Source organism: Camellia sinensis, chromosome 12 (genome assembly GCF_055761805.1).
Source record: "Camellia sinensis isolate YWXY chromosome 12, ASM5576180v1, whole genome shotgun sequence".
Classification (NCBI taxonomy): domain Eukaryota; kingdom Viridiplantae; phylum Streptophyta; class Magnoliopsida; order Ericales; family Theaceae; genus Camellia; species Camellia sinensis.
The window spans coordinates 132202217-132227338 of NC_138972.1; the positions used below are offsets into that span (position 1 = coordinate 132202217).

General features: G+C 35.2%; 1 protein-coding gene and 1 pseudogene across 5 annotated transcripts; one reads left to right on the forward strand and one right to left on the reverse strand.

Moving 5' to 3' along the window:
- Nucleotides 1–464: 464 nt before the first annotated feature.
- Nucleotides 465–23069, reverse strand: REV1 (DNA-directed DNA polymerase). 5 transcript variants are annotated; one of them, XM_028240157.2, is made up of 23 exons: nucleotides 22713–23069; nucleotides 21020–21164; nucleotides 20735–20850; nucleotides 20566–20642; nucleotides 19537–20027; nucleotides 18711–18836; nucleotides 18007–18139; nucleotides 17823–17911; nucleotides 17635–17685; nucleotides 17347–17550; nucleotides 16231–16350; nucleotides 10445–10537; nucleotides 8335–8394; nucleotides 8162–8248; nucleotides 7509–7589; nucleotides 7346–7418; nucleotides 6377–6445; nucleotides 6082–6183; nucleotides 4325–4582; nucleotides 4166–4239; nucleotides 3198–3790; nucleotides 2504–2564; nucleotides 465–826 (listed from the first exon to the last, which is right to left on the reverse strand). In XM_028240157.2, exons 1-23 carry the CDS (start codon nucleotides 22934–22936, stop codon nucleotides 770–772), a joined length of 3384 nt encoding a protein of 1127 aa, XP_028095958.2. In that variant the 5' UTR covers nucleotides 22937–23069; the 3' UTR covers nucleotides 465–769. The 5 variants fall into 5 exon arrangements, with proteins under 5 accessions (XP_028095958.2, XP_028095960.2, XP_028095959.2 ...); XM_028240159.2 differs by having other exon boundaries at nucleotides 22645–23013; XM_028240158.2 differs by lacking the exon at nucleotides 6082–6183.
- Nucleotides 11810–12922, forward strand: LOC145804782 (xyloglucan endotransglucosylase protein 1 pseudogene; annotated as a pseudogene).
- Nucleotides 23070–25122: the final 2053 nt, after the last annotated feature.

The following is a 25122-nucleotide window of genomic DNA, read 5'->3' on the forward strand; positions in this document are numbered from 1 at the left end:
ATTTTATATTTTTACATCATAACTAAACACAACATAAAACATAACTAAAAAATTCATAATTTGTAACTAAAAAAGAAAATACTATAACTAGAAATACATATAATACACCATTTTCAAAAGAGTGTATATTAAAATTTACCTTTTAACATAATTACATTAGTCTTCGTTAAAATTTTAATTCACATAACAATTAGACCAATTTTGCATTATTAATTCATTAATCATTTAAAATAGAAAAAATAATATAATCTCTTCTTTACTAAAATGTTTATTTATTTTTATTTATTTCAGTATCTACCGACCATCGGCATTAATTTTAATCACTTTAACCTTACAGAAAGAAATGTCAATATAATTATGTTAGAAGTGTCTGTATTTTTCTTAAACCTTAATGGAAGTGAGTGTAATTTACCCAAATTATAATAATGATAATAACAATAATAATAAAGTTAATTACACTAGGATTTGAAAAAAAAAAATTACAATAAACTCCACTCATAATTACATTGAATTGTCTTAAGAGTTCTTATCTCGTGCCAAACAAAAAATAATACAAAATTAAGATAAACATAGAATTAATTATTTTTTTAAACATTTGTTTTTTTTTTTTGCTGATAAATATATATATTTTAAACAGTTTTAATGGTGTCAATTTATGAACCGCTCAAAAATTTTATATAACACTACATAATTCTAAACAAAAAATCAAAGTTCAGTGGGTTCAATTGAACTCACTACTTCATGCATAGCTCCACCCATGTTAGAAACACTATTCACTCCCATCTGAAATATGCAAGCTTCCTCCATAGTTTTCACCAACAGATGCCTACAAAATAAGAGCTATGACATAAGAACATTACTTGAAACAAAATTCTCAGGTTAAAACAATAAAGTATGTAGAGCATGTAACATAAATAACGTATACACACAACTTTAATAAATAAATAAATAAATAAATCCAAAACAATTGTCTTCGACCGCTAAAGATGTGCCTAACTGCCTACAAGACAGTTTTTAGACTGCTTACAAGAATACATACATACATATTTATCTTGTTCCAATGGCAACAAAAAATCTTAAATATCAAGAAAACATCACAGAAGAGGGCATGGTGACAGAGGTGAAGATACGAGGATGATGCCCTGGATCATATTGGAAGAAAATATCATTTTTCCATCAGTGTCAGGTGTTCCTCAGAGAGTGCACCTTAGGCAGCATTGTTACAAGATTGGTGGTTTCAATAAGTGTTCAGACAGCCTTTATTGGATTGATCACGTAAAAAGGACACATGTATGCTGTATGCAAAGAATGATAATCAAATGTTGTGGTTTTTTTACTTCACATCATGCAGAAGATATGCTACAGGATTAGGTGAAGTGTAGTGAAACTTGCATATCCTATGCGGAACCCACCATTCTGGTGAATTAGATCCACATAGTAGCATGAGGTGTCTTAGAAAGACAGGACACCCTTCACCCTTTTCTTTTTCCTTCTCATTCTGATCCTGGTGATGATCCATAAGACAGACACAAGAGCAGAGTAGGCCAGAAGGGTGTGCATGTAGTTTTGAATCTGAAGCTACAGATGCCATCACATAACAATTTCCCATTTATGTATGCTGACGACAAGCCAGTAGGGTATGTGGATAGTTTTCAATCTGAAGCTACAGATGCCATTGCACAACAATTTCTCATTTCTATATGCTGACAACACAATTACTTTATTGAAGAAATGTGAGCCAAGCCGTTGGCGTCTCCTCTACAGGACATTTTCAAAAATATATTATATTCTATTAATATCTTAGTTATTAGAGAGGGATTACTTTTTTGCAGAACTTTGTCCAAATTTTTGGGAGATCTTTTGTAAGGTTGCGAACAAGCAGAGGCAAGTCAAATAGTGGGATGTTTGAGCTCAGTTGGTAGGATTCAGTGTGTGAGCTCTCTTAGAGCAGGTGTCAACCTCAGCCTAATATGTTCAAGCTTGGCCAAATGATATCAGATGAGTCTGGTTTGACTTGTTTACTTACTAAACAAGCCAAGGTCAAGTTTGAATTCTATTTCAAGCTCGTTAGACCATTACATTAAAAAATCCCAAAAAAATATAGAAAAAATATTTGTTAATGCTAAGGATATGATGACAACTTTCTCAAGGTGGAGTCCTACTTTTTCAAGTACAACCGCCATATCCGTGACCCAAGACAATGGCATCAATAAAGAGGAAATATTTCAAGCTGATATCTGTTGTAGAGGGCCTAATTCCATGCAAGTGCCAAACAGACTAGCTGGCATACACATGAAATAACTATGATGACATTGGACACACATTTCTGAGCATGAACAATTGAGGAATCGTGGTCTACTCTAGTTATACAAACAAGTAAAACAAGGTGGAGACCTCCTTTCCGGGGGACAATATGCCAAACAGGCAAAGCTAGCAGACCGCATACCATATTCTCTGAGACACTTGACATAAAAATAATAACAACAGAAGTAGCTGCACTAACCTGAAGGTGAGGAAGGACGACATTGTAAACTTGAAAGAAAAATTTTGACTTTGTAGTAAACCTGCAGGAACATGTCTAAATTTCAATGAACAGCTTAGCTAGACAAAGAAAGATGCTCAAAGAATGGTAAGCATGGAATGACATCCATAGCAAGCTAGTCAATGGAAACAATCCAGGAAACGAAAGGTACTTAAAGGTCAAAAAATTCAACATATTATCAGACTAAAGAGTGAAAAGTCAGTGATGTGAGTAAAGTGCTCTGTCCATATAGGAAGAAGGATTGTTTGGACTAAAATAAATTTATTTGCATAAATCCTTACACATGGAAAATTAGTTTTAATTTGAAGCAAACAAGATTGAAATATATTGGATATAAATGAAATTTGTCCTAGTCCGATAAGACAGCCAACTAGAAAATTCATGGGCAAGGAAGCAAATTTTTGTTAGTGCATTGATTCTGTCCAACACAAATTAGGCACTTATTAAATACTACTAAGCACCTAAGGAAAGTTATCAATGAAGTGATGTGAGAGTAGCAATGTCGAAACAAACATTTTTCAGAAAGTCTATCTATTGAAGTATGTCCTTTTCTTCAAGGATATTTTATGTTTTACAAACTACACATGCAACCAAAAAAAAAGACATCAGCAGATTTTCATCATTCATGGTTGTCCCATTTAAATTTGCACAATACCTTCTAAGAAGACGAAAGCAAACATAGATCTCTTCAATATCTGTTTCTATTTGTAGCTTAATATACTGCTTGAGAAGATCGCACAAGCAACCAATAGCATCATCCCATCCATCATTACTTGCATCACTATGAAGTTCAGATTCTGAAAGAGTGCATTGCAAAATAGAAGACAGACGACCCCTCGAACCTGATCTGTAATACATGTCCGCAAGAAATTTCAAGATCGAGCAATTGCTATCTTTGAACTTCTCAACCCACTCTGGTGGATTTCCAACCCAAAGTTCATTCCTTGAAACAGAATTCATTGACCCAAGCCGATTCTCAGGACATTTCAGACATGGTGATTCTTCGGATTTGGATGTAGGACCCAAAGCAGCATCTGATGTGCATTCTGGCCTCCTATGTGCAGGAAGCACCTCAAGTATGTCAACTCTTAATTCCTCAGGCAGTTGTTGTAACACTGAGATATCTACTTGACTTAGAGATGAAGGCATTAAATCAATTTTATTAGGAACTGAAGTGAAAAAGACCGAATTTGAGGGTCCCTCAGAAGCAGGCTCTCCCTGATTGTTCTCAACTGGACAATTCTCTTCCTAATATAAACACCAGTACTAATCAATATAAACACAACAAGATAATGACCAACCAAATTAAAGGCTTCTTCCTAACTTTTTCTGCATTAATGTGCAAATTAAACAGATTTCTTACAAACTATACAGCCTGCACCCTCATGAAATGTAACTTGTTAATTAATTCAGATAAAGGCCCACATACATGAACTAACATTATTATCAGAAATCATAATTAATCGAAGACTGGTGTATATTGAAAAGTGTCGTGTAATATATTCTTTCATCTGATTTTGATCAAAGCCACAGGTGGAATTTGGAAAATCTAATAATCTGAAGGAAGAGAGAAGACAGAAACCTATTGTTCAAGCAAGCTATTTAAGCAAATGAGAATGATACCTTATCCTCCACAGGGCTTTCATTTACACAAGCTGGATCCAGCCAAAAGGGTCCCTTACCCTCATTTATTGCAACTAAATTGACAAAATCAACATGTCTATTAGGTACTGGTACAAAGAGAAAAAGCTGCTCTTGAATAAGCAGGTCAGAAAAGGTTACCTTGTACTCTCTCCTGATGCATAGTGCACAGAGAATTGCTGGCATCCACATTTTTGCCTTTCTTTTTTGAAATCAAATTAATCAACTTCCCATCATACATATCATTAATTTCTGAAAACAGATCTGGAGGAAGACCTTCTATAACTCCCAAATCAAGATCACCTAAAGGTGGTAGAGCTAAATCCTGGTTTATGGGAGCTTCAGCATTTGATGGATTAGTCCCAATTTGAATTGAAGGTGAAACGGTGCACATCTGACCTGGATTTACATCAATGCTTTGTTTCTTAGTGTCTGTAACATGAAACAGTAAGGAGAGAAATGCTACTTTGGTTGATCTAAAACCAATTCAACAATGACACATACAAATAATATAAAAAATAAAAAACTATCTAACTTCTCCAATTATAAACGCAACACTCTTCTACCTAAAGTTAACTTAGGAGTAGATGTCAAAAGTGCCATGTAAAATTTTGGCAGCTTCAAGCAAATGAATTAAAAGGAGCACATGCACTTAGGAGTTTTCTTTTTAAAAAATAGACTTAAACCTAGGATTGGTTCCGTTATCTCCTTGCAAAACATAGCTAAACCTCATCAAATTTTGAAGTTAAAACTTTAGCAAGCTAAAACAAGTCATCAATGGAAGTTCATAAACAGAACACACATGTACGATATCAACCATGTCCTACTACCTCAGTAAGATTCACCACCACAAAACAAAATATAATGTAATCAGCATATTTCATAATTAATTATTGTCCACTATACCAATAAGCTACCAAGAAAATTCTCAGATGAGTTGCCTTTGTTATCAAATTCTATCTCGAGTCTTGACCTATGAAGCACGGACACCTCTCCGGAGGTCACGTACGAGTGTTTGACACATGTTGGACACAAACATGCGCCGGACACGCTCTAGACAAGTGTCGGACACACTGGAAAGAGTCAGACACGCTAGGACACTTGAAACACGCTACAGACATGTAGGGACATGCTTAGGACTATTTTTATCAAAAAAATTAAACATTTAATTTTTTACTAAAATAACATACTTAAAGTTGATAAATTTGATAAAATTAAATATTTAACATAAAATACATATTAAACATTTAAAAATATGACATTTAATAAATATATAAAATTATATTTTTTGCACGTGCCCCCATTGTGTCATGTCTTGCATTTTTGAAAATTTACGTATCCGCGTGTCTGTGTTGTGTCACGTGTCCATGCTTCTTAGCTCTTGACACATCATGATGTATGCTGCTGATGAACTACTTGTGAGAAAACAGGATAAAGTAACTCAAAAAACAAAAATCCAAATTCTTAGGATGATATGCCCATTTTCTTCAATAATTGGAGTGAAGAAAGGACTGTCCTTACTTGGATATCCACCCAAAAAAAAGAAAATGGCATTTTTATTCCTATATATTCAGCAACCTTTATCAGTATGTACATAAGCATAAAAAACACTTGTGGCCATTCTCCATTCTTGTTCACCATCACATTCACAAAATTTTAAATTGACAAATGAACAAAATTGAAACATAGCCAGTTACACAATACAACTTGTTCCGTGAATTAAGCTCGACATTAGATACTATGACTAACTTTTAGCATGACAGTGCCAAAAGAGCTAATCTGAAAGTGCCAAAAAAAATTGGTATAATCCAGAAAAGAGAACAGCCTTAGCAATACAAGACTACATTAGATCTATTACTAATAAGTATCTGCTTGCAGAAAATGGAAATTCGGAATACCTCTACTAGCACTCTCTTTGGCTGGAAAACCGATTTTAGAATGTTCTTTGGTACTTGAAGAGGCAGAGGCGAGCCAAGAACGAATAGAGTTCCTTTCATGCCCTTCAAGCCATAAGTCAATGAACAGTTGGACTTCAGATAAATTGAAAGATTAAACAGAGGTTGCAGAATATTCTATACAGAAAGATCTAGTCTAGAGATAGACTACCATATAAAATAATGGCCAGCATGATGCAGTCAATGAATCTACTGGTAAGACCAGACTGTTATGGAAAAATAAAAGCGGGGAAAAAACCTTGCTTGGCAGGATCTACACTCTCAAGCTTAGAAACTTGTAAGCCCACGCCCCGAATATCCTTGACATCTGTACAAAAATGGACAAAAGGTGACATCAGATTATTTGTAGCAGACTAATTTTTAGCAAGCCATTTTTTTGGACAAAACTATATCAATGACTGTAGGAAAGGAAACAAAAGTGTGATATCCCCAAAAGAATGGGAGTGAAACATTATATCACAATCAGGGGCCGGACCCAGGATTGGATCACTGGGGGGAACAAAATGAAGGCACTAGGGTGGGTTCCAATAAGCAGACATGCCAGCCTAGGGTTTTCATGTTATCAAATGGAAGTGAAATAATGGGTATAATGATGATACATGATTTTATATTGGGTACACCATGGTGGTATCATCAATCAATGAGAGTTCTTGTGTTGAGGTAGCAGAAACTAAATAATTCAGTAAGTGAGACAATTGTTGTCTGCCTAATTCCATTTACAGAATTCTATAACAAACACCACAATAAGTCATAACCTTTTTTACCAAAATTATTCATAGCAATTCTCACCACAAATGATTTGTAACATTTACTTCACATTGTTCATAATATAACCACAACAGTCATAACATAACTATAATGATCCGTAACTTTCACTTTAAGAGTGCAAATCATAAATTTGTCATTTGTAATTTTTATTACAAAGTGGCCTAGTACGCACCACAAAAAATCATAACTTTTTACATTGCCTTTTTAAGGATGCACACCATAAATTTCTTCTATAACTTGTATTAATTAGATTGATCTATCAAAAAATACATCTTGGCGAACTATTAAGAAACAATGTTAGAAACATAAAGGAAGCATTAAGGGGAGGCGGCCATATAAGCAAAGTAGATGCAATCTAACAGAATAGCTATGCAAAATAAAATGGATGCTTTTCATAGTACTGTGGAAGAGGAAGGTCACTTAGTCAAAGCTGACTTACCTATATGAAAAGAACCAAAGAGCTGTGTGGTTATCCTTTGGATTAGCTCTACATCATCAGTAGCCATGGGAACCTGAATTTTACCAAATAAGCTTAGAACCTAGAACGCTAAGTCCAAAAACTTCTAAGAAGTGATGTAATTATCATACACATGCATCATTACCGTTATAGAGTGGCTTAGGTTCTCACAGTCTCCACAACCCATATACTTCACTGGCTCAGCGTCATTTCTTCTCTTCTTTATCTACATCACATATCGCATTGATGAGAGTACTTTTCATTCTTGCACAAGACAAAAATTAAGCAACTTTCACAGTGTGTGTTGCATGGACTCAGGCCAGGTATGGATATAGGGTGCTTGTGCGTGCCTACTGTCTAGGTGTCAGAATTCCTAAACCCTAAACCTTAGGATACAAGGATATGTACCCAAAAGTTGGGGACCAGTGTGTGAGCATCTCCTGTACATTTGAATAAATTGCATTCTGAATGATACTGCAATGAAAGATGTTAATATTAGGAATATACGTGAAATTATGAGTGACTGAGTGGGTTCCCTATCCATGTGAGAGGCATATTCTTCATCCATTGTTCAAAATTCACATATCCCAATGTCCAATTTGGGTATATTGGGGTTGGACAAATATCACGTATCCTAACCATTGTGATATCCTGTTGACGGGAACTTGTAGGGAATAGAAGAGCCCTTGAATACTGTTTTTACATAATCTAATTATGAGGAAGGCTCAATAGAATAGCATATTATTTAATTAATAATGACATTGACAATACTTAATGCAATAGTCAGATGGACAGAACCTTAAGGGTAAAACAGCGCCCTTGCACCGTACATCCCTGCAAACGCAATGAGACCTCCTTGCAAAGGTTCGTGAGAAAATGCTGACACTGGAATAACAAGATATCAACACTTTCACTCAGTACAATCAGGGAGGAGAATGTCAATGTTTTTATAGTGAATTCAAAATACCAACATCTTTCAAATCGTTGAACCTCACACCCCAATTTACTTCAGCACCTACAGACTTGCTTTCCTGTAGACAAAAAGAAGCAAATGTAAGCCAATAATGGAACATGTTTTAGATATTAACACATACCAACTTAGCGATGATGCAGTTTAATCTAAAGAAGGGAAACTGCTCAAGCTGTTAGACTCTGGACTGCAGCATTTCCTTACCATCCACAGATATAAAATTATGATGTGTTGCACATCAGCAGCCATTAATTGCAGATTGATGTCGCAAAAATACATCTGAATGTATTTATACGTCTGAAAGTATTAAAATTGGCATTGGATACAAAAAAAAAAAATATGCTATATGATTATCTCAGTGACACCTATCTAAAAAATTTGCCTCCAACAAGAACAATTTTCACCGACTGTTACAATTAATATCAATATCTTTAAATTTACCAGAGAACTTTGGCTTGCTAATAATTCCAACCTCACTAGGAATTTGGTGTATTACAACAATGTCATACTCACTAGCCATCCAAATTAAATTATGTGTAACTAAACTACAATCAACTTGACAAGCCTTAGGCCTCATTTGGCATGTTACAGTTTTAGCCTAAAAGCCAAAAAATTACTAAAAAAACCAAAAAGTCTATAACCTATACCAAAAAGTCAAAGATTTTATTTTCTCTCTACTTTTTGCACAGCTTTTCGTAAAAAGCCAATAAGTCATGCCAAACATATTAGTTTTTTTTACTTCATATTTTAGCCAAAAAGCCAAAAAATTACTAAAATAGCATGTTTCCAAACGAAGCCTTAGTCCTAACCTACGAAGCACAGACACTTCTAAGAATGTGACATATCCATGTCGGACACCGACACTCTCGGATATGTGTTCAATACTCCTTTTTCCATGTCCATAATTAAAAATAAAAATCTTAATTTTGGACACGTGTCCAACACTCATTTTACAACGTGTCAATCACTTCTTGGCCATGTCTATCACTAAAAAACAAACATAAGAAAAACACTTCTTGGACATTTGCTAACACATAATTTTCAAAGCTCAAGAATTGACATGAATATCTTATACCTTTAAAAAAATGTACAATTATTAAGAATAATCCTATAAAAGTTTCATATAAAATTAAATGAGAACGGTAACGTAAATGTATTAGTAGATGGCTTAGCAGGATGAGGAAATTGTTGCAAATTATATATGTTTACTATCTTTTGTCTAATTTTTAGAAAAATTCATGTAGGAGAATTAGATACAAGATTTACTTAGTATAAAATAATCATTTAATTTTGTATAAATTATGCACATATATAACTATATAATACAATATATTCCTTAGATAATATAATATCAAGATATAATTATTTGTGGTGTGTCCAAACCGTGTCAGTGTCCTATTTTTTTTTAACTTTTCCATATCGGCTTGTCCGTCTTGTATTGTATCCATGTCCTATTTCCATGTCTATGATTCATCGGTCCTTACTACATGGATTCATCTACACTGGTCTGCCTTCTCTGGTCTGCTTTTTAAAAGACAATTCTTAAGAATTCGTAAAACATGACTGAAGTTTCACTTTGTCCATCTACATACAGCAACCTGCTCTTTTATCTTGGCTGGGAACCAACTGTGTAAAAGGTAAGACACTAAGCAACAAACAGGCTCTGTACTTTGCCGTTAATGCCCATTACAAGGACTAACAAACCCACAAGCAAAACTTTACCATTCCAGTTCACATTTTTTTCTTTAATCACATAATTTACACTTCAAACAAATATCAGTAAGGACTGATTGATAAATTGAATATCATGTTACACAAACTACAATCAAACAAAAGTCCTTTAAGGACTGTTAACAATTGGTTGGGGGGGGGGGGGGGGGGGGGGGGGGGGGTGTGCGGCAAAAACAATTAACAAGAAGGTGTAAGAGAACCGACATGGTCACTCAATAGATAGATCAATCTTCTGCATGAATACATGGATACCATAAAAAAAATAAAAGAAGATATGCAGCATCGAACTTGCAATCTTAGATACATAAAGGGCATGCAATTGTTGTTAAATTTTGAAATGAGCTTTTCTATCTAAATAAAATCTACATTGTTTGCCAAACCTGGACCATTCCAACCAGCCGATCATCAATCCCTCTACTATATTTCCACAGCATATCACCAGTTCTAATCCCAAAGTCCTTTTGAAGAGATTCCTGAATAGGCCAAGACTCCATGTAAAAAACTTCCAATATCATTGCATCCTCAAATGAATTATAAAACCGTTTATGCATTTCATTACAGTTCCTAATACATAGATAGCCAGCATTGTCAAGCAGGTATTGCAAGGAACATAGTTGATTGTAATACAGTTTCAAGCATATAGCTTATAAGGGAATTTCAAAAGTTATGATGCATCCTGAGTAATTGCAAACACTAGATCTTATCCATGCCCACAGATATGTAAATGTATATCAATGAAAACCAAGGTCATGCAACAGTAGAGAACGCTTGTTATAACAAGTACATAAAGCATTAACTATCACACCCATATACACTATCTTTACTCTAAGAAGTTGGGACAGAGTCATCAGTCACAAAAATCACATCAGTTATGCACATACTTCACAATGATAACTGCACGTCAGACTAAACAGGAGGATACATCCATCACTGCATTCTACTCAATCTCAAATCAAAACACCATTCAAAAATTGACTGGAACTAATTAGCCACAAATCACTTTCCCATACATCAACAGATTGAGTTTCAAACTTTGAAAAAGCGTCACATGAGCAAGAAAATGATAAAGCCATTATCATGTAGTTTTGTCCACTAGATCCTTCAACTTAGGTTGAACTGCAAACAGAAGAAGATTAAGATAGATAGATGAGTTATATGATATATCAGACCAATCATGCTAACATGTGCTTCAAGGATAAGCCATCTCAACTCTCTCATTTCAACTACTCATTTTTTGTAAATGTTTTTTCTTAATCGGCCAACACTCCATACCATACATCATAGCATGTTTTATAACAGCCCTATAAGATATTTCCTTCACATTAATAAGTATTATACGAATACACAACGCTCCTGATGCACATATTCCTTCTCTATTATTGTTAACACATGTTTCTTCTTATGTTCTCTGTTAAAATCCACCCACTACACCACTATCACCTCACCTACTCCACTAAACCTAACCCACTACACCACTATCACCTCCACTTCACCTACTCCACTAAACCTAACCCACTACACCACTACCACCTCCACTTTACCTACTCCATCTTCCACCTACTACTACCTACTCTTCTATATATAGGAATCATTGTAACATTCAATAAATCAATCAATAATACATCAATTTTTACATGGTATCAGAGCTATAAGTTAAGCTCTTGGTGCTCTTCGCCTTCTGGCGGGCGGCAACTTTGCCGTAACCGCCCGCCAGACCTCAACCAATTGAAACCTCCAACACATACCTCCTCTCCAACCACCTTTACTCAATTCAAAAATCTCTCTTACCTTCTAAAATGGCCCTTCCATTTAAACTCTTGTTGGGTAGTCTAATAGTGATGAGCTCTTTGATGGTTAGCTATGGTGGAAACTTCTACCAAGACTTTGACATACCATGGGGTGATCAAAGGGCAAAGATATTCAGTGGAGGTCAGCTTCTGTCTCTGTCTCTAGACAAGACCTCTGGCTCTGGATTTATCTCAAAGAAAGAGTATCTGTTTGGGAGAATTGATATGCAGCTCAACCTTGTTGCAGGCAACTCTGCTGGCACTGTTACTGCCTACTACTTGTCTTCTCAAGGGCCAACACATGATGAGATTGACTTTGAGTTTTTGGGAAACCTTAGTGGTGACCCTTACATTGTTCATACTAATGTGTTCACTCAAGGGAAAGGAAATAGAGAGCAACAGTTCTATCTCTGGTTTGACCCTACCAGAAATTTTCACACCTACTCCATTGTCTGGACCTCCCAGCAAATCATTTTCTTGGTGGATAACACTCCCATAAGGGTATTCAAGAATGGTGAATCAATTGGTGTCCCTTTCCCTAAAAACCAACCCATGAAGATCTACTCTAGCCTCTGGAATGCTGATGACTGGGCCACAAGAGGCGGGCCAGTGAAAGCTGACTGTACAAAAGCACCATTCACAGCATACTACTGGGGCTTCAATGTCCAAACCTGTACTGGTTCTTGCACTCCTTGCCTTTGTGATTGTCCTCCTCCTCTCTCCCTTCTCAAGATTGCTCCTGGCTTGGCAAATCTTTCTGTTACAGACTGTGGAGGAGATGACCCAGATCTCAAAGAGGAGACGGAAAAGCAGTTTGTGGATCTGTTGACAGAGGAGATGAAACTGCAGGAGACAGTGAATGAAGAGCATGCTCACCATATGAACATTACCTTTGCAGAAGCAAGAAGGGTAGCTTCCCAGTATCAGAGGGAGGCAGAAAAATGCAATGCTGCCACAGAGACTTGTGCCCAAGTTTGTCATCTTGTTAAAGCAAACAAATTCACTCTCTCTCTCTCATCTTTCCACTTTCAAACCCACAATCCTTTTTTTTTTTAATCAACTCACTCCCTCACTTTCTTTAAACCCCTCTTTCCCTCACATGGGCTTGTCCCCTCTCTCTCCTCCGTTTGATTTCAAAATCCATTATTTTTATTTATTTTCTCCAAACCACTTTCCTTATTTCCCCATCTTTCATTTTGATTTCAAATATATTTTTATTATTTCTTTCTTTGTTTTTCTTTCACATTATTTTTAATCTTTTTCAAATTCCATTCATACCATATAGCTTTGCACACCAAACCATAATTTATTCATCTTAGGGATCAACCCCGATCACAATTTTACACACACAAAAAAAAAAAAAAAAAACAACAACAAAAAACCAAAACACAACACCAAAAGATTTGTTTTCTTTTCTGCAGACGGCCACCCACCGACCTCACTTCTTCGCCTATTCCGCCGGTCTTTTCTTCTTGCCACCGTCCTGGGCAGTCCTTGCCGGTGCTGCCTCCGTGTTTCCCACTCCACTGGGCACGATCACTACTCCCTGCTCCTCCACTGCAGCATATGGCGGCCCTCCAAATCGGAACATCACGGTGGCCTTCCGCTTCAGCTCCTTATTTTCTGCCTTTAGCACACTTATCTCTGCTCGCGCATCCTTATACATGCGTTGGAGCAGAGCCAGCTGGGAGTTTAACTGTTGCACCTCATTTGTCCTGCTCTGCAGCCGGTGCGACAAGTTTGTGACCGCAGTCATGGTTTCCACACATGACTTCAGAGTATACTGATTGGCCTCAATATCAGTTTGCACCGCCATTTTTTGCTCCACCGACCGCATCGGAAAGTTCAACGGAGCAAACACAGAGGTGTTTGGTTGAGGTTCACTGGCCACCGCACCAGTTCTCTCTCTTGTTGACTCATTGAGGTCGGGAAAGAGAGTGAGTAGACCACGGGATGAAGGGGCCCTATTCTGGGTAGCTGAACGGGAAGAAGAGGCCATGTTTTTTGGGTTGCTGAGTGTTTCAGCGAAATAGCAATTTCAGACTGATAATGTTCGGAAGGGTTGGTTACAGAGTGTTTCAAGATTTGCAGCTCTTAGAGGCAATCTCTCAGAAAACGAATATCTCTCTCAGAAAATGAAGAGTTTTTCAGAAATTTTTTCCCAGGTTTTTTGTCTTCGCTTCTGCCTCAAGCACAGCCTCCGCCTCAGTTTATAAAGACCCTGACGAAGAGGCAGCCACGCGTATCGCGCGCCACTTGACGCCAGACGACAAACGGGCACGCCAGCCGGCCCTCACGTGCCTCGCCATCATATCTGGCACGCCTTTTGATGGCACGCCTTTTTATGGATTGGGCACGCTTTTTGATGGCACGCCTTTTTGAAAGATTGGGCACACCTTTTGAGGGTGCAACTTTTTAAGGGTCCGACAAGACTCTGTAAACTGTCCCGACATTGATTCCGGTTAGCTCCTTTATGGGTCCGACAAGACTCTGTAAACTGTCCCGACATTGATTCCGGTTAGCTCCTTTATGGGTCCGACAAGACTCTGTAAACTGTCCCGACATTGATTCCGGTTAGCTCCTTCATGGGTCCGACAAGACTCTGTAAACTGTCCCGACATTGATTCCGGTTAGTTTCTACAAGGGTCCAGCAAGACTCCGTAAACTGACACCACCATACAGTGTCCTCTACATGGTTATGACACCCCCATACAGTGTCCTCTACAACGTTATGACACCACCATCCAGTGTCTTCACCAATGGTCTGACACGACCATACAGTGTCTCTTATCCTCTTTTATTTTTATGTATTTTCTTGTTTTGTTACTCTCTCCAAACTCAAGTTGGTTAGTTCCTATCCCCCTTGAGTTTGCGGGGGGCTGTTAAAATCCACCCACTACACCACTATCACCTCACCTACTCCACTAAACCTAACCCACTACACCACTATCACCTCCACTTCACCTACTCCACTAAACCTAACCCACTACACCACTACCACCTCCACTTTACCTACTCCATCTTCCACCTACTACTACCTACTCTTCTATATATAGGAATCATTGTAACATTCAATAAATCAATCAATAATACATCAATTTTTACATTCTCTGTAGGGATTATTGTGAACTTGTAAGATTGTTGAAGGGAGACAAGTTTTGATTTCGTAGCATAGGCATGTTCTTCAGGCTATGATTAGTTTTTTTCTTATGATTTCATGGTTGTGTTACTTGAACTTTTGGATAAGATGATCATTCGAACTAATGTCTTATGCTCGTGTAATTTGAACTTCTGGACAATGTGGTGTAATAATTGTAGTTTGAAATATAGATTTTGGGATCAAATTTAGGACAATATGTTGTGGCTTTGGGGAATGCATAATCTGAATGGCTTGGATGAGGTTTGCCACATTTTAACAGCTCAAATTCAACTAATTAAGAATTTATTAAAGCCCCAAATTCACTTAACAGTCCATATGTGCGAGCTAAGTGGGTGCGCCTAGGCCTTGAAAGTTCCTTTGGGGCCAGTCTTGAGATGGCCAAATTAGGCCCGATGTCGTTGGGCCTGCTAGCACATATATCCTTAATATGCAATGTAAGCTAGGTCAGACCCTTCCATTTCCACCAAAGTTTTGGGGCTCAAAAAGTACACTTTATGAGGGACGTAAACAATAACCCAACCAAGTACTTGGGTTATTCCCATAGAGAAGAAGAAAGAGAATAAGGGTGAAAGGAAAAAAGAATTGCTCTTGCAAGGGCCTATGTAGCATGGACTTTGGAACGGTTATTGGGTGTGGGTGTCAGTCTAAGTGTCGGATTCATCTACTTCTCATGTCCAAGACACAGGGACACAACAAATTATTCATACTTCTTAATATATATATTTGTATATATGGGAAAACGGCGTTTACAAGGTGCCATGTAACATTTCATGCATAATATGGAGTTTTATGCATATTTATATGTCAAACTCGAATTGCTAATATGCTTCTTTGGTGAATGGCCAACTACACATGTTGGTCCCTTATCCAAGCATCAACTGTTAAATGTCTATGGGTACTTAATGCATTATAAGAGTCCATGTAACATAGGCAAGAGTCCATGTAACATAGGCAAGGGCTACATAAAATCTCACAAACAAATAATAATTCTCCAAAATTTAACTCTATTTAATAGAAAAACCACATAGAAATACTAGAGAACACAAAACAAGAGTATCCAGATCAAAACCAAACCCAAGTTTCTTAAAGTAATAGACGCATTTGTACTAGGACGGTTAATGTGACGAAAGCAAATATTGCAAATCAATTTTTAAGTGTCAGAGGAAACTTCATCAAATAAGAGAAAAATAATCATGTCAAAAATAGAACATTAGAAAACCTTGGAGATCATGCGCAACTGGCCACATGTCTGAATGTGTCTCACTTTCAACTTCTCCTCTAAGACATGCCCAATTCCTGGAAGTGCCTTAATTGGAAGTTCATGCAAGTAATCATCCACCTGAAATACCCAATCCACTGGCAATCAATAAAGTTGAATTAATAAGAGTCACCAAAAACTTCCTTAATTTCAGGAGTGATGCTCACTAACAAAGACATATATATGAAGTGTCTCATCATCAAGAAAGGCATTGACTTTGTTATAGGAAAGTATGGGTCATATAAGTCGATTGAATTATTCTTGATTATATAATATGAAGAAAATACACATAATAGGGGAAACAAAATCAAATGATCAAATATTTTAAAACAGAATTTAACAAGGTGACAGCAAAGCAAGAGTTTAATTATTCCCTCACAAACCCTACCAACAACTGTCAATAAAATAACTGGAATAAGACAATGCTACATTAAATTACTAAAACAACACCCAATTAGTACACATCAATGTGTGTTTGGGAAAGGAAAGATTGGATACACACCTAACCTTTGGCATAGTATACAAAATGATCAACACAACCAAATTACAAGGCGCACAATTCTTCTAAGTTACAAAATTTGTAAGAAACAGAATAAAGTGGTTGTTTAGTAGGGCTTTGGAACGGGCTTCCCAACTGTAGAAGCACTTTTAAGATTTTTCAAATAGTTTGGTGAGTATTTGGAAACATACTTTGTTGGAAGCCCAACACCTTGACAACGCATTTCAAAGAAGTAAGGCTCGTTTTTTAGATTGACTTCTCAGGAAGCCCAAAACTCACTTTAGTGACAACTTTTAATGACCAATATTATCCCTATACTTTTTTTCAAAAAGCCCATAGCACCCCTCGTTCTTTATTCTTTATTTTAATTCACAAACCCTAACACACACTCTTTTTACCACCATATGTTGAGCTTATTCCGTCTCTGCTACAACAACCACCAAAAACAGAGCAACATAGCAACACTTTATGCACAGTAGAGATTATAAAACCCACCCACTTGTTCCCTCTTTATTCCAAATCAACAGAAGCTGCCAAATACAATAAAACAAGATAATGAACAATTGTTTATAACATACCTTCTCAGGAGGGATGTAGAATTGACCATCTGGTTTAGCAGCTCTCGTGGCAAGGCGAGCCATTAGCAAATTCCCAGCAATTCCAGCACTTGCGGTGCATCCTGTAGCTTCAAATATCTCTTTTCTAATTACTGAAGCTAATAACTGAGAATCTTCCACTTCTGATTCCGTGACATCTAAAAATGCTTCGTCACAGCTTACAGCCTGCTTTCAATCAAAGATGCAAATTTAAAAGTAGACAGCTGGAAATTTGATGTCATTGGAAATCATGCATTTCCACTAGCAGACCTGCACTTTGCTGCAATGTTTATGCAGGATATTGTAAAACTGATCAGCCACCTGCAATTTGTCCAAGAGACCATATAACTCCAAGGAAACCCACATGATGGAATAACATGGTATAAAAGAAATGGAAGAAAAAGAGCATCAGTTGTGTCCCAATACAAGTAGTCTAAACAGTGAAATTGGTTGTTTACCTGCTCATAAGCTTCAAAGTCATAAGGAAGAATGACAAGGTGAGGACAAAGAGCCTTGGCGTTTCTAACAAATATTCCAGCCCGTACTCCTGATAAAACACAAACTATCATTAAACACAAAAAGAGAAACCCCAACGTAAATAGGGCTGCTGATTGAAATATACGTTACTAAGCACAAAACAACCATAATCTCGAGCAGGGTAGTTTGCAGACGAAATTTCAGCAGTTCCTCGTGGATTGTCAGAATGGCACACAGCTACAGGCTTATCCCTTAATTCCGGATGGTTCCTTATGACCACTGAAACAAAAAAAGAGTCCTAGAAACAACATGTTGCAAATGTGTTGTTACTCGATACTTGAGGGAAAGAGATGCCCCCAAATGGGGGGAAACCCGCATACATGCTACAGGAGACATTAAATCTTAGGGTAAAATTCACTGACCTCCCCTGCAGTATAGAGAAAATACAAGTAGCCTCACAGTTTTAGCATAATTACAAGGACTTCCCTTCTAGGAAGGTTAAAGCAATTGAAAACTAATGCAAATAGTGTGAAATCACAATGATAAACAAGGAAAATATAAATTTCAGTGTAAAAATATATGACATCATCATTTTTTCATCCATATGACTAACGAATTATTATGAAAATGGGGGCTAAGTGTTACGTGAATTAAAACTTTAAGGGAGTTCAACGTAATTATGCCACAACAATGGGACTTGTTGTATCTTCTCCAAACCTTGGGCGTGGTAATTTACCCTAAATCTCATATTATGATGTCAATGATGATAGTACTCCAAATTAAACACCATAGTAGATGAATTAGTGAGGATAAACAGAAAAAAGAGACAGAAAATCATAAGCAATTATTAGCCTGAATGTAGGGATTACCATGTCCACATGGATAACAGAAGTCCTCAAAGAAGAAACCTTAACATCAGGAACTGTGTACTTAAAGCTAGGAAAACGCTTACGATACCGACTTCTCCAGGTACCTATGAAGTGTAGCCTAGAGCTCTGAAAAAACCAGAGCTTAGTAAGATATACAACCCCCACAAAAGTAAGTTTAGTGATCTAATAACATAATCATGGCCAAAATATTACATAGCAAATCAGAAAGCATGTGACATTGCATTTTCATTTCAGGAAATTTAGAGAGCATCAGCCTCTGATTTAGTGTAACAAAGAGTCCAGAAGAATTGCTATTAATTAAAGTCCTGGACAATGGAAGTGAATCCAAATACAGAAAACATGACAGATAACATCCAATAGAGAATTTGCCAGTCAGGATGAGGAAAGTAGCTCAATCTCAATGCAATAGATGAAAATCCAGGAGTGTCAATCATGAAACGCTAAATGATGATCCACAACATTCTGCATTCTGGAAATGATTCCAAGCATAATTAAAATTACTGAAAATCCAAACTAATTTAATATTTTACGTAAGTATTTAAAAAAATTCACAAAGAACTAAATTATTTGAAAATTATAGAACTCCACAATCATAGCAAAATGTTACAACTCTTGAAAACTTAAGCAACTTGACAGTGAGAATACATGTGGTGTGCTACATTACATATGAATTAAGCCTGATTCATGAAAGAATCAGACAAATATGCCATTTCTGAGTCCATAGCAGCTGATTCGCCAGAGTCAGAGACATGATTATCCAATTTGGCCATAAAGAGGATGCACAAAAATAATCATTTCTCTTTACCTTGAAATAATTTTCCACAAAATTGGGGTCGACAAGAGTAGAATGCTGCGGCTTGGAAGGCCCAACAACTGCTGAACTTATTGATCTTTTAGTATTGTGGCTGCTAACTGAAGCAGAAGGCCGAGAGGGGCTAGCTTGATCTTCAATTCCAGCACTGCTCTTATGTATAATTGGTTCAACAGTTTTCCCTTCACTATATTTTCCATCATTACATGTTGGCTCCTCAATTACTGTTCCTGTACTATTCCCATGCACACCATCATCCCATTCTCCACTACATGGCCTTGAGTGTTCCATGGATCCACCAGATAAATGAGCCTCCTTAATTGTGCCACCTTCCAATGACGGATGCTCAGTTTCAGGTTTTATTTGACCATTCACACAAGTCACAGTATCATTTGAGACTGGACTGTCTTTCAGAGCAAAAAAGGCCAATAGCTTTGGTTGGTTATGAGCTTCACTAGCAATCTGGTCAAGTTGGTAAGGTACCCCTGCAAAGAACACATTAAAACAAGAATGAAATCAATTAATCCATAGATATGAAGCATCATAAAGTGCAAAGTTTCAAAACATGGCCACCTATATACTCAAACTACTGAACATTACAAGGAATCAAAGCAACACAAGAAGAAACAGTTTTATAACAACCTCATCTAACTATCTTCATTAGATAGATTTCTCAATACATTTAGACCATTGCTACTTTATTCCTCGGCATTTCAATATACCTTTGCTTTTGGAAAGGTCATTCCAATATACCTAGCTCGTGCTTCAAGGAAATCCATGTATAGAAAAACTAACAAAGCAGTTGGAAACTGATTACAAATTTACAAGGAAATGAATACAGAACTGTTAAAAGGGCTTCCCTTCTTTACCATTGCCAATCAACTTCCTTTCCTTTTCCTTCTTGTTATTTAGAACCAAAAGTAGCAATTAGAAAGTAATGAAAATTCAAAAGCTGCTCAGATCTAGAACCAATAAATCAAGTTAATAAATAAAAAAGAGAAAAAGAAAAGAAAGAAAGCTTACAACTTAAAAGTTTATTAGCAGCAACAGAATCCAACACCCAAGCGGGTTTCACTACTGGGAGCCCACCACTAAAAGACCTAACGTAAAAACACCAGCGATACAAATTATAGGAGTTAAAGAAATGCTTATTATCAGCATTGGATGTCAAACTTGATCATGCAATGCAAACCTCAGGTTCTTAATTTTACTGTCAGGAAGGTTACTGCAGATGACATGAGTAACACGATGCCTAGAAAAATAATTCTCCAAGCGTCCTCCATGCCTTAGCATGTAACTTCGCAGTTCCTGTTAAGGTTTCAGTAAGGAAACAGTACAATAAATATGCATACACACATACTACTAATGAAATCAATGTGTGCCAACGTGCATACAAATTTGGTTTTCCTTTGATTTTATTCCAATTTCTTGGCAACCCTACTGGCATTCAACACAAATTATCAAAGTTCATCAAAACCTGACTAGGGGGAACCGTAAATCCATCAACGAAAATAGAAACCCCTTGAAAAATAGGTTTCCCACTAGTTGAACCGCTGTTAGAAGAACTCGAAGCTTCAGCATCAAACTGTTCCTGTAATTTCTGATTCTTCACTGCCATGTAACTGAAACAAAATGTTGCAAACCATCAACATACATTCACAATCTCAGAATTTTTCTCATTCTTTTCCTCCTTTTTCTTTCACTCATTACATTATCACTAAGGCTCCGTTTGTTTTGAGGTAAGATGTTTTTGTCAAAAATATTTTACTCATTTTCCGTTGTTTGGTTGAACAAAAAGCAAGTCACATTTTTTAAGAAAAATATTTTTACATCATTTTCTCAAAAATGACTTACCCTTAAAAATTTGGTAAGTCAATTTTTATGAAAACTCTACTCACTACATTTTTAACACATTTAGTATTTTCAAATATCTCAACTCACTAAAAATCATAAATGACACTTTGGGCTCATTTAGGAAGTTGACTATTTTAATTGATTTTTTGACTTTTGTGATTGTTTGGGATGATCTAAATAAGTGTACTTTTTTACTTTTTATGAAATATGAGTTAGGTTTGAAGTGATATGACTTAAATAACATGATGTGACTTAAATAAGATGATGTGACTTAAATAGGATAGTGACTTTTTGACTTTTTTTAAACATGCCAAACTAGCTTAAGCCTAGCTAAAAAAGTTGTGTTGATAGTTGATTGGCTTTCTTCTTTTCTTTTTCTTTTTTTGTAGTTGATTTGATAGTTATTAGATAAAAAGTGAAATGTTTATAGTTTTAATGTGACATTTTGTCTGAGGCCTCGTTTGGCAAGTGACTTTTTTAGCTAAAAAGTCAAAAAGTCACTAAAAAAAATCAAAAAACCAACAACCCATACCAAAAAGTCAAAGATTCTTTTTTCTCTCTACTTTTTGCACATCTTTTCGTAAAAAATCAAAAAGTCATCCCAAACATACTAATCTTTTTTAGCTCATATTTTAGCCAAATAGCCAAAAAAGTTACTAAGCCTGTTCCCAAACGAACTAAATTAACCTATTTTGTCTTTATTGGCTAGTTTAGCCAAAAAAAACCATTGCCAACCATAGACAAATTGAATCAAAATTTCTCTTGCAGGCAATAAAATATTTTTATTTCTAAGTGCCAACCAAACGCTAAAAAATAAAAACAAAAACATTTTCTCTTCGTAAAATCAATTTACAATATTTTTTTTTTTTTTTGGTAAATACATCTAAACAAACGGAGCCTAATTATTAAATGTTTGCAAGCAAACTGCCAATATATGTTAAAATAAATAATGAGAAAATAATTTATACTATCCTCTTATAAACTATTTGTTGTGCAAATTCAACCAAATTTGTTGAAAACCATTGGGATAACGCATCAAAATACCAGCATTCAACTTTTTAAAACCAAAAAAGAGAGAAATTTATTCATTTGAACTACTTGTAATTATCCAACAATGCCGTGGGGGTGTTGCAATATAAACAAGTCCTACTCAGTTATCTCACTCGTGTGATTATACTGTTTCACAAAACCATCAAGAAAAGCATCGAGCATACTATGGAGAGAGAGTGAGAGAGAGAGAGAGGGGACCTGCTTCACAAAACCATCAAGAAAAGCATCGAGCATACTATGGAGGGAGAGAGAGAGAGAGAGAGGACCTGCCAAAATCGGAGAAAGGCGAATTGCGGAAGGAGGAAAGAGAGGAAGAGCGAGAATTGGAGCCCCAAGCCACGCCTAGGGTTTTCTGGGTGGTCTTTTTCTTCTTATTGGGGTTGTTGTTGTTGCCATTGTTAGTGTTAGTTGAAGGGTTTGAAGAGATTGAATTGAAGCTTCTCTTCGATTTGGAGCCAGAGTTTGCAGAGCGAGACGAGTCGAAACTCATTTTTGGTTGAGATTTAGGGCATGTTTGGTATGATTTTTTATGAGGGTATTTTGTGGCGGCGTTGAGAAACGAAACTTGCCTGGGAAGATTGTTATTTGCGTTTAAATGAAGCGGGAACCTCAGACATGTCTGTGTTTAGCACGATTTGGTAGAGCAGTGAGGAAGTACTTATAATTTATAATTATGAATATAAGTTAATTTTTGATTTATTTTTAAATTATCTCCTGCTTCACTTAAAGAATAAGTTGATTTCTGACTTCCAAAAAATTATAAGTTATAAGTTAAATCAAACACATCAAAATAACTTAAATTAAGCTAAAAATTAAAATAAATTGATTATAATTTCTGTCAAACAAACACTTTGTTTCGAAGGAAGATTCATTTACGGTCGGTGGAGTTAGAATTGACCGTAAGTCGGATAGATTGGTTTAAAAAACCCCCTCTTTTTTCTTTTTTCTTTTTTTAAGTTCCCAAGGCACCCCACCTTTCATGTCTGAAATTTATTAAGACCAAGTTTGGTCGGTCTTAAAAAAGATAAAAAGTCAAAAAATTACTATTCTATTTAAGTCACATCATCTTATTTAAGTCACATCACCTCTTTAACATATCACTTTAAACCCAACTCAAACACAACCCATATTTTATAAAAAGTCAAAAAGTGTACTTATTTAGATCATCCCAAACAACTCTTGAGAATACGAATTGTCTTATGTGATTTAAAAAATTATTAATATTTTTTTGTAATAATTTTTTATTTAATAAAATTTATTTAAAATTAAAAATTTCTAATTATTTATCTATACAATAATAAAATTATTTAAATTATTAATTAAAATAAAATCTTAATATTATTAGAATTTATTAATTAACTTGATAATTTATTAATAAAATGATATATTTATTATGAAATTAGAAACCTTAAAGAGCATAATGTAATTTCTAACATCACAAAAAATAATTTATAATTTAAATAAATCTCAAGGGGTGTATTTATAATTTACCTAAAAATTAATTTGTAAGTAACTTCCCAAAAAAAGTTTTACACGAATATTCTTAAATGATTGGGAAATATATTTTTTTGTTATTATTTTAATTTCTTAAATTACAAAAATATACAAATAATTTTTTAAGACCAAGTTTGGGAAGACTAAATAAGTGCACTTTTTGACTTTTCTTGTATTATGTGTAAAAAAAGTAGAGAGGAGATGTTGATTGATGTGACCCAAAAAAGATAAAAAGATGAAATAAGTGTACTTTTTTAGTTTAGCCAAACTTAACCTAAATTATTAAAAAATATCACTTTACTTTTTAAGTTATAAAAACGTACAATCGAACTCCCTTTTATAATTTATGAAGTAAATGATACTTATTAACAATTTATAGAGGCAAAATAATAACTCTTAGGCCAAGTTTTGGATACTTAAAAAAAGTTAAAAAGTCAAAAAATTATTCAAAAAGTTAAAAATGTAATACTATTCACCAAAAGTCAACAATTACGGCTGCACAACTCTCAATCTTAATTTTCCTCTACAAACCAATTTTTACAATTTTTTATTACACATTTTTTCATAAAAAGTAAAAAAGTTAACTCAAACATTCATATTTTTTTCCTCAACTTTTAGTCTAAAAAGACAAAAAATACACTTATTTAAAACACCCCAAACAACCCCTTAATAATTTATGAGTCTCCATATAATAACCTTAACAAATTATAGTACAAATCAGTCCCCCCCTTTCATTTATAAAATATTAATTATAAAGTTGAAAAATACAAAACAGTATGTTTAGTTTCAATTTCCTTAAAATTGAGTTTTTTTATTTTTTGTAATTTTTTTATTTTTAGTCAAATATTTTTAAAATTTTAAGTGATTTGTTATATTTTTTTTATATGCACCTCATTTAGATGTATTCAGAAACTAAAATATTTGTAAAAAAATTTATTTTAAAATTTACTTGGTGAATCTAAAAATTTTAAAAAATTCTTAGAATAAAAAAAAAGTGAAAACAAAAAAAAACGAAAAATAAAAAATTCCAATTTTTTGAAAAAAAATGAATCCTGAAAATAGGAACCAAACAAGTTGAATAGTATTATTTATAGTTGTAGATTAAAATATTTATTTTTATCATTTAATTTTGTTAACATTTTAAATTTAAATAATAAATCATTTTAAATAATTTAATATTCC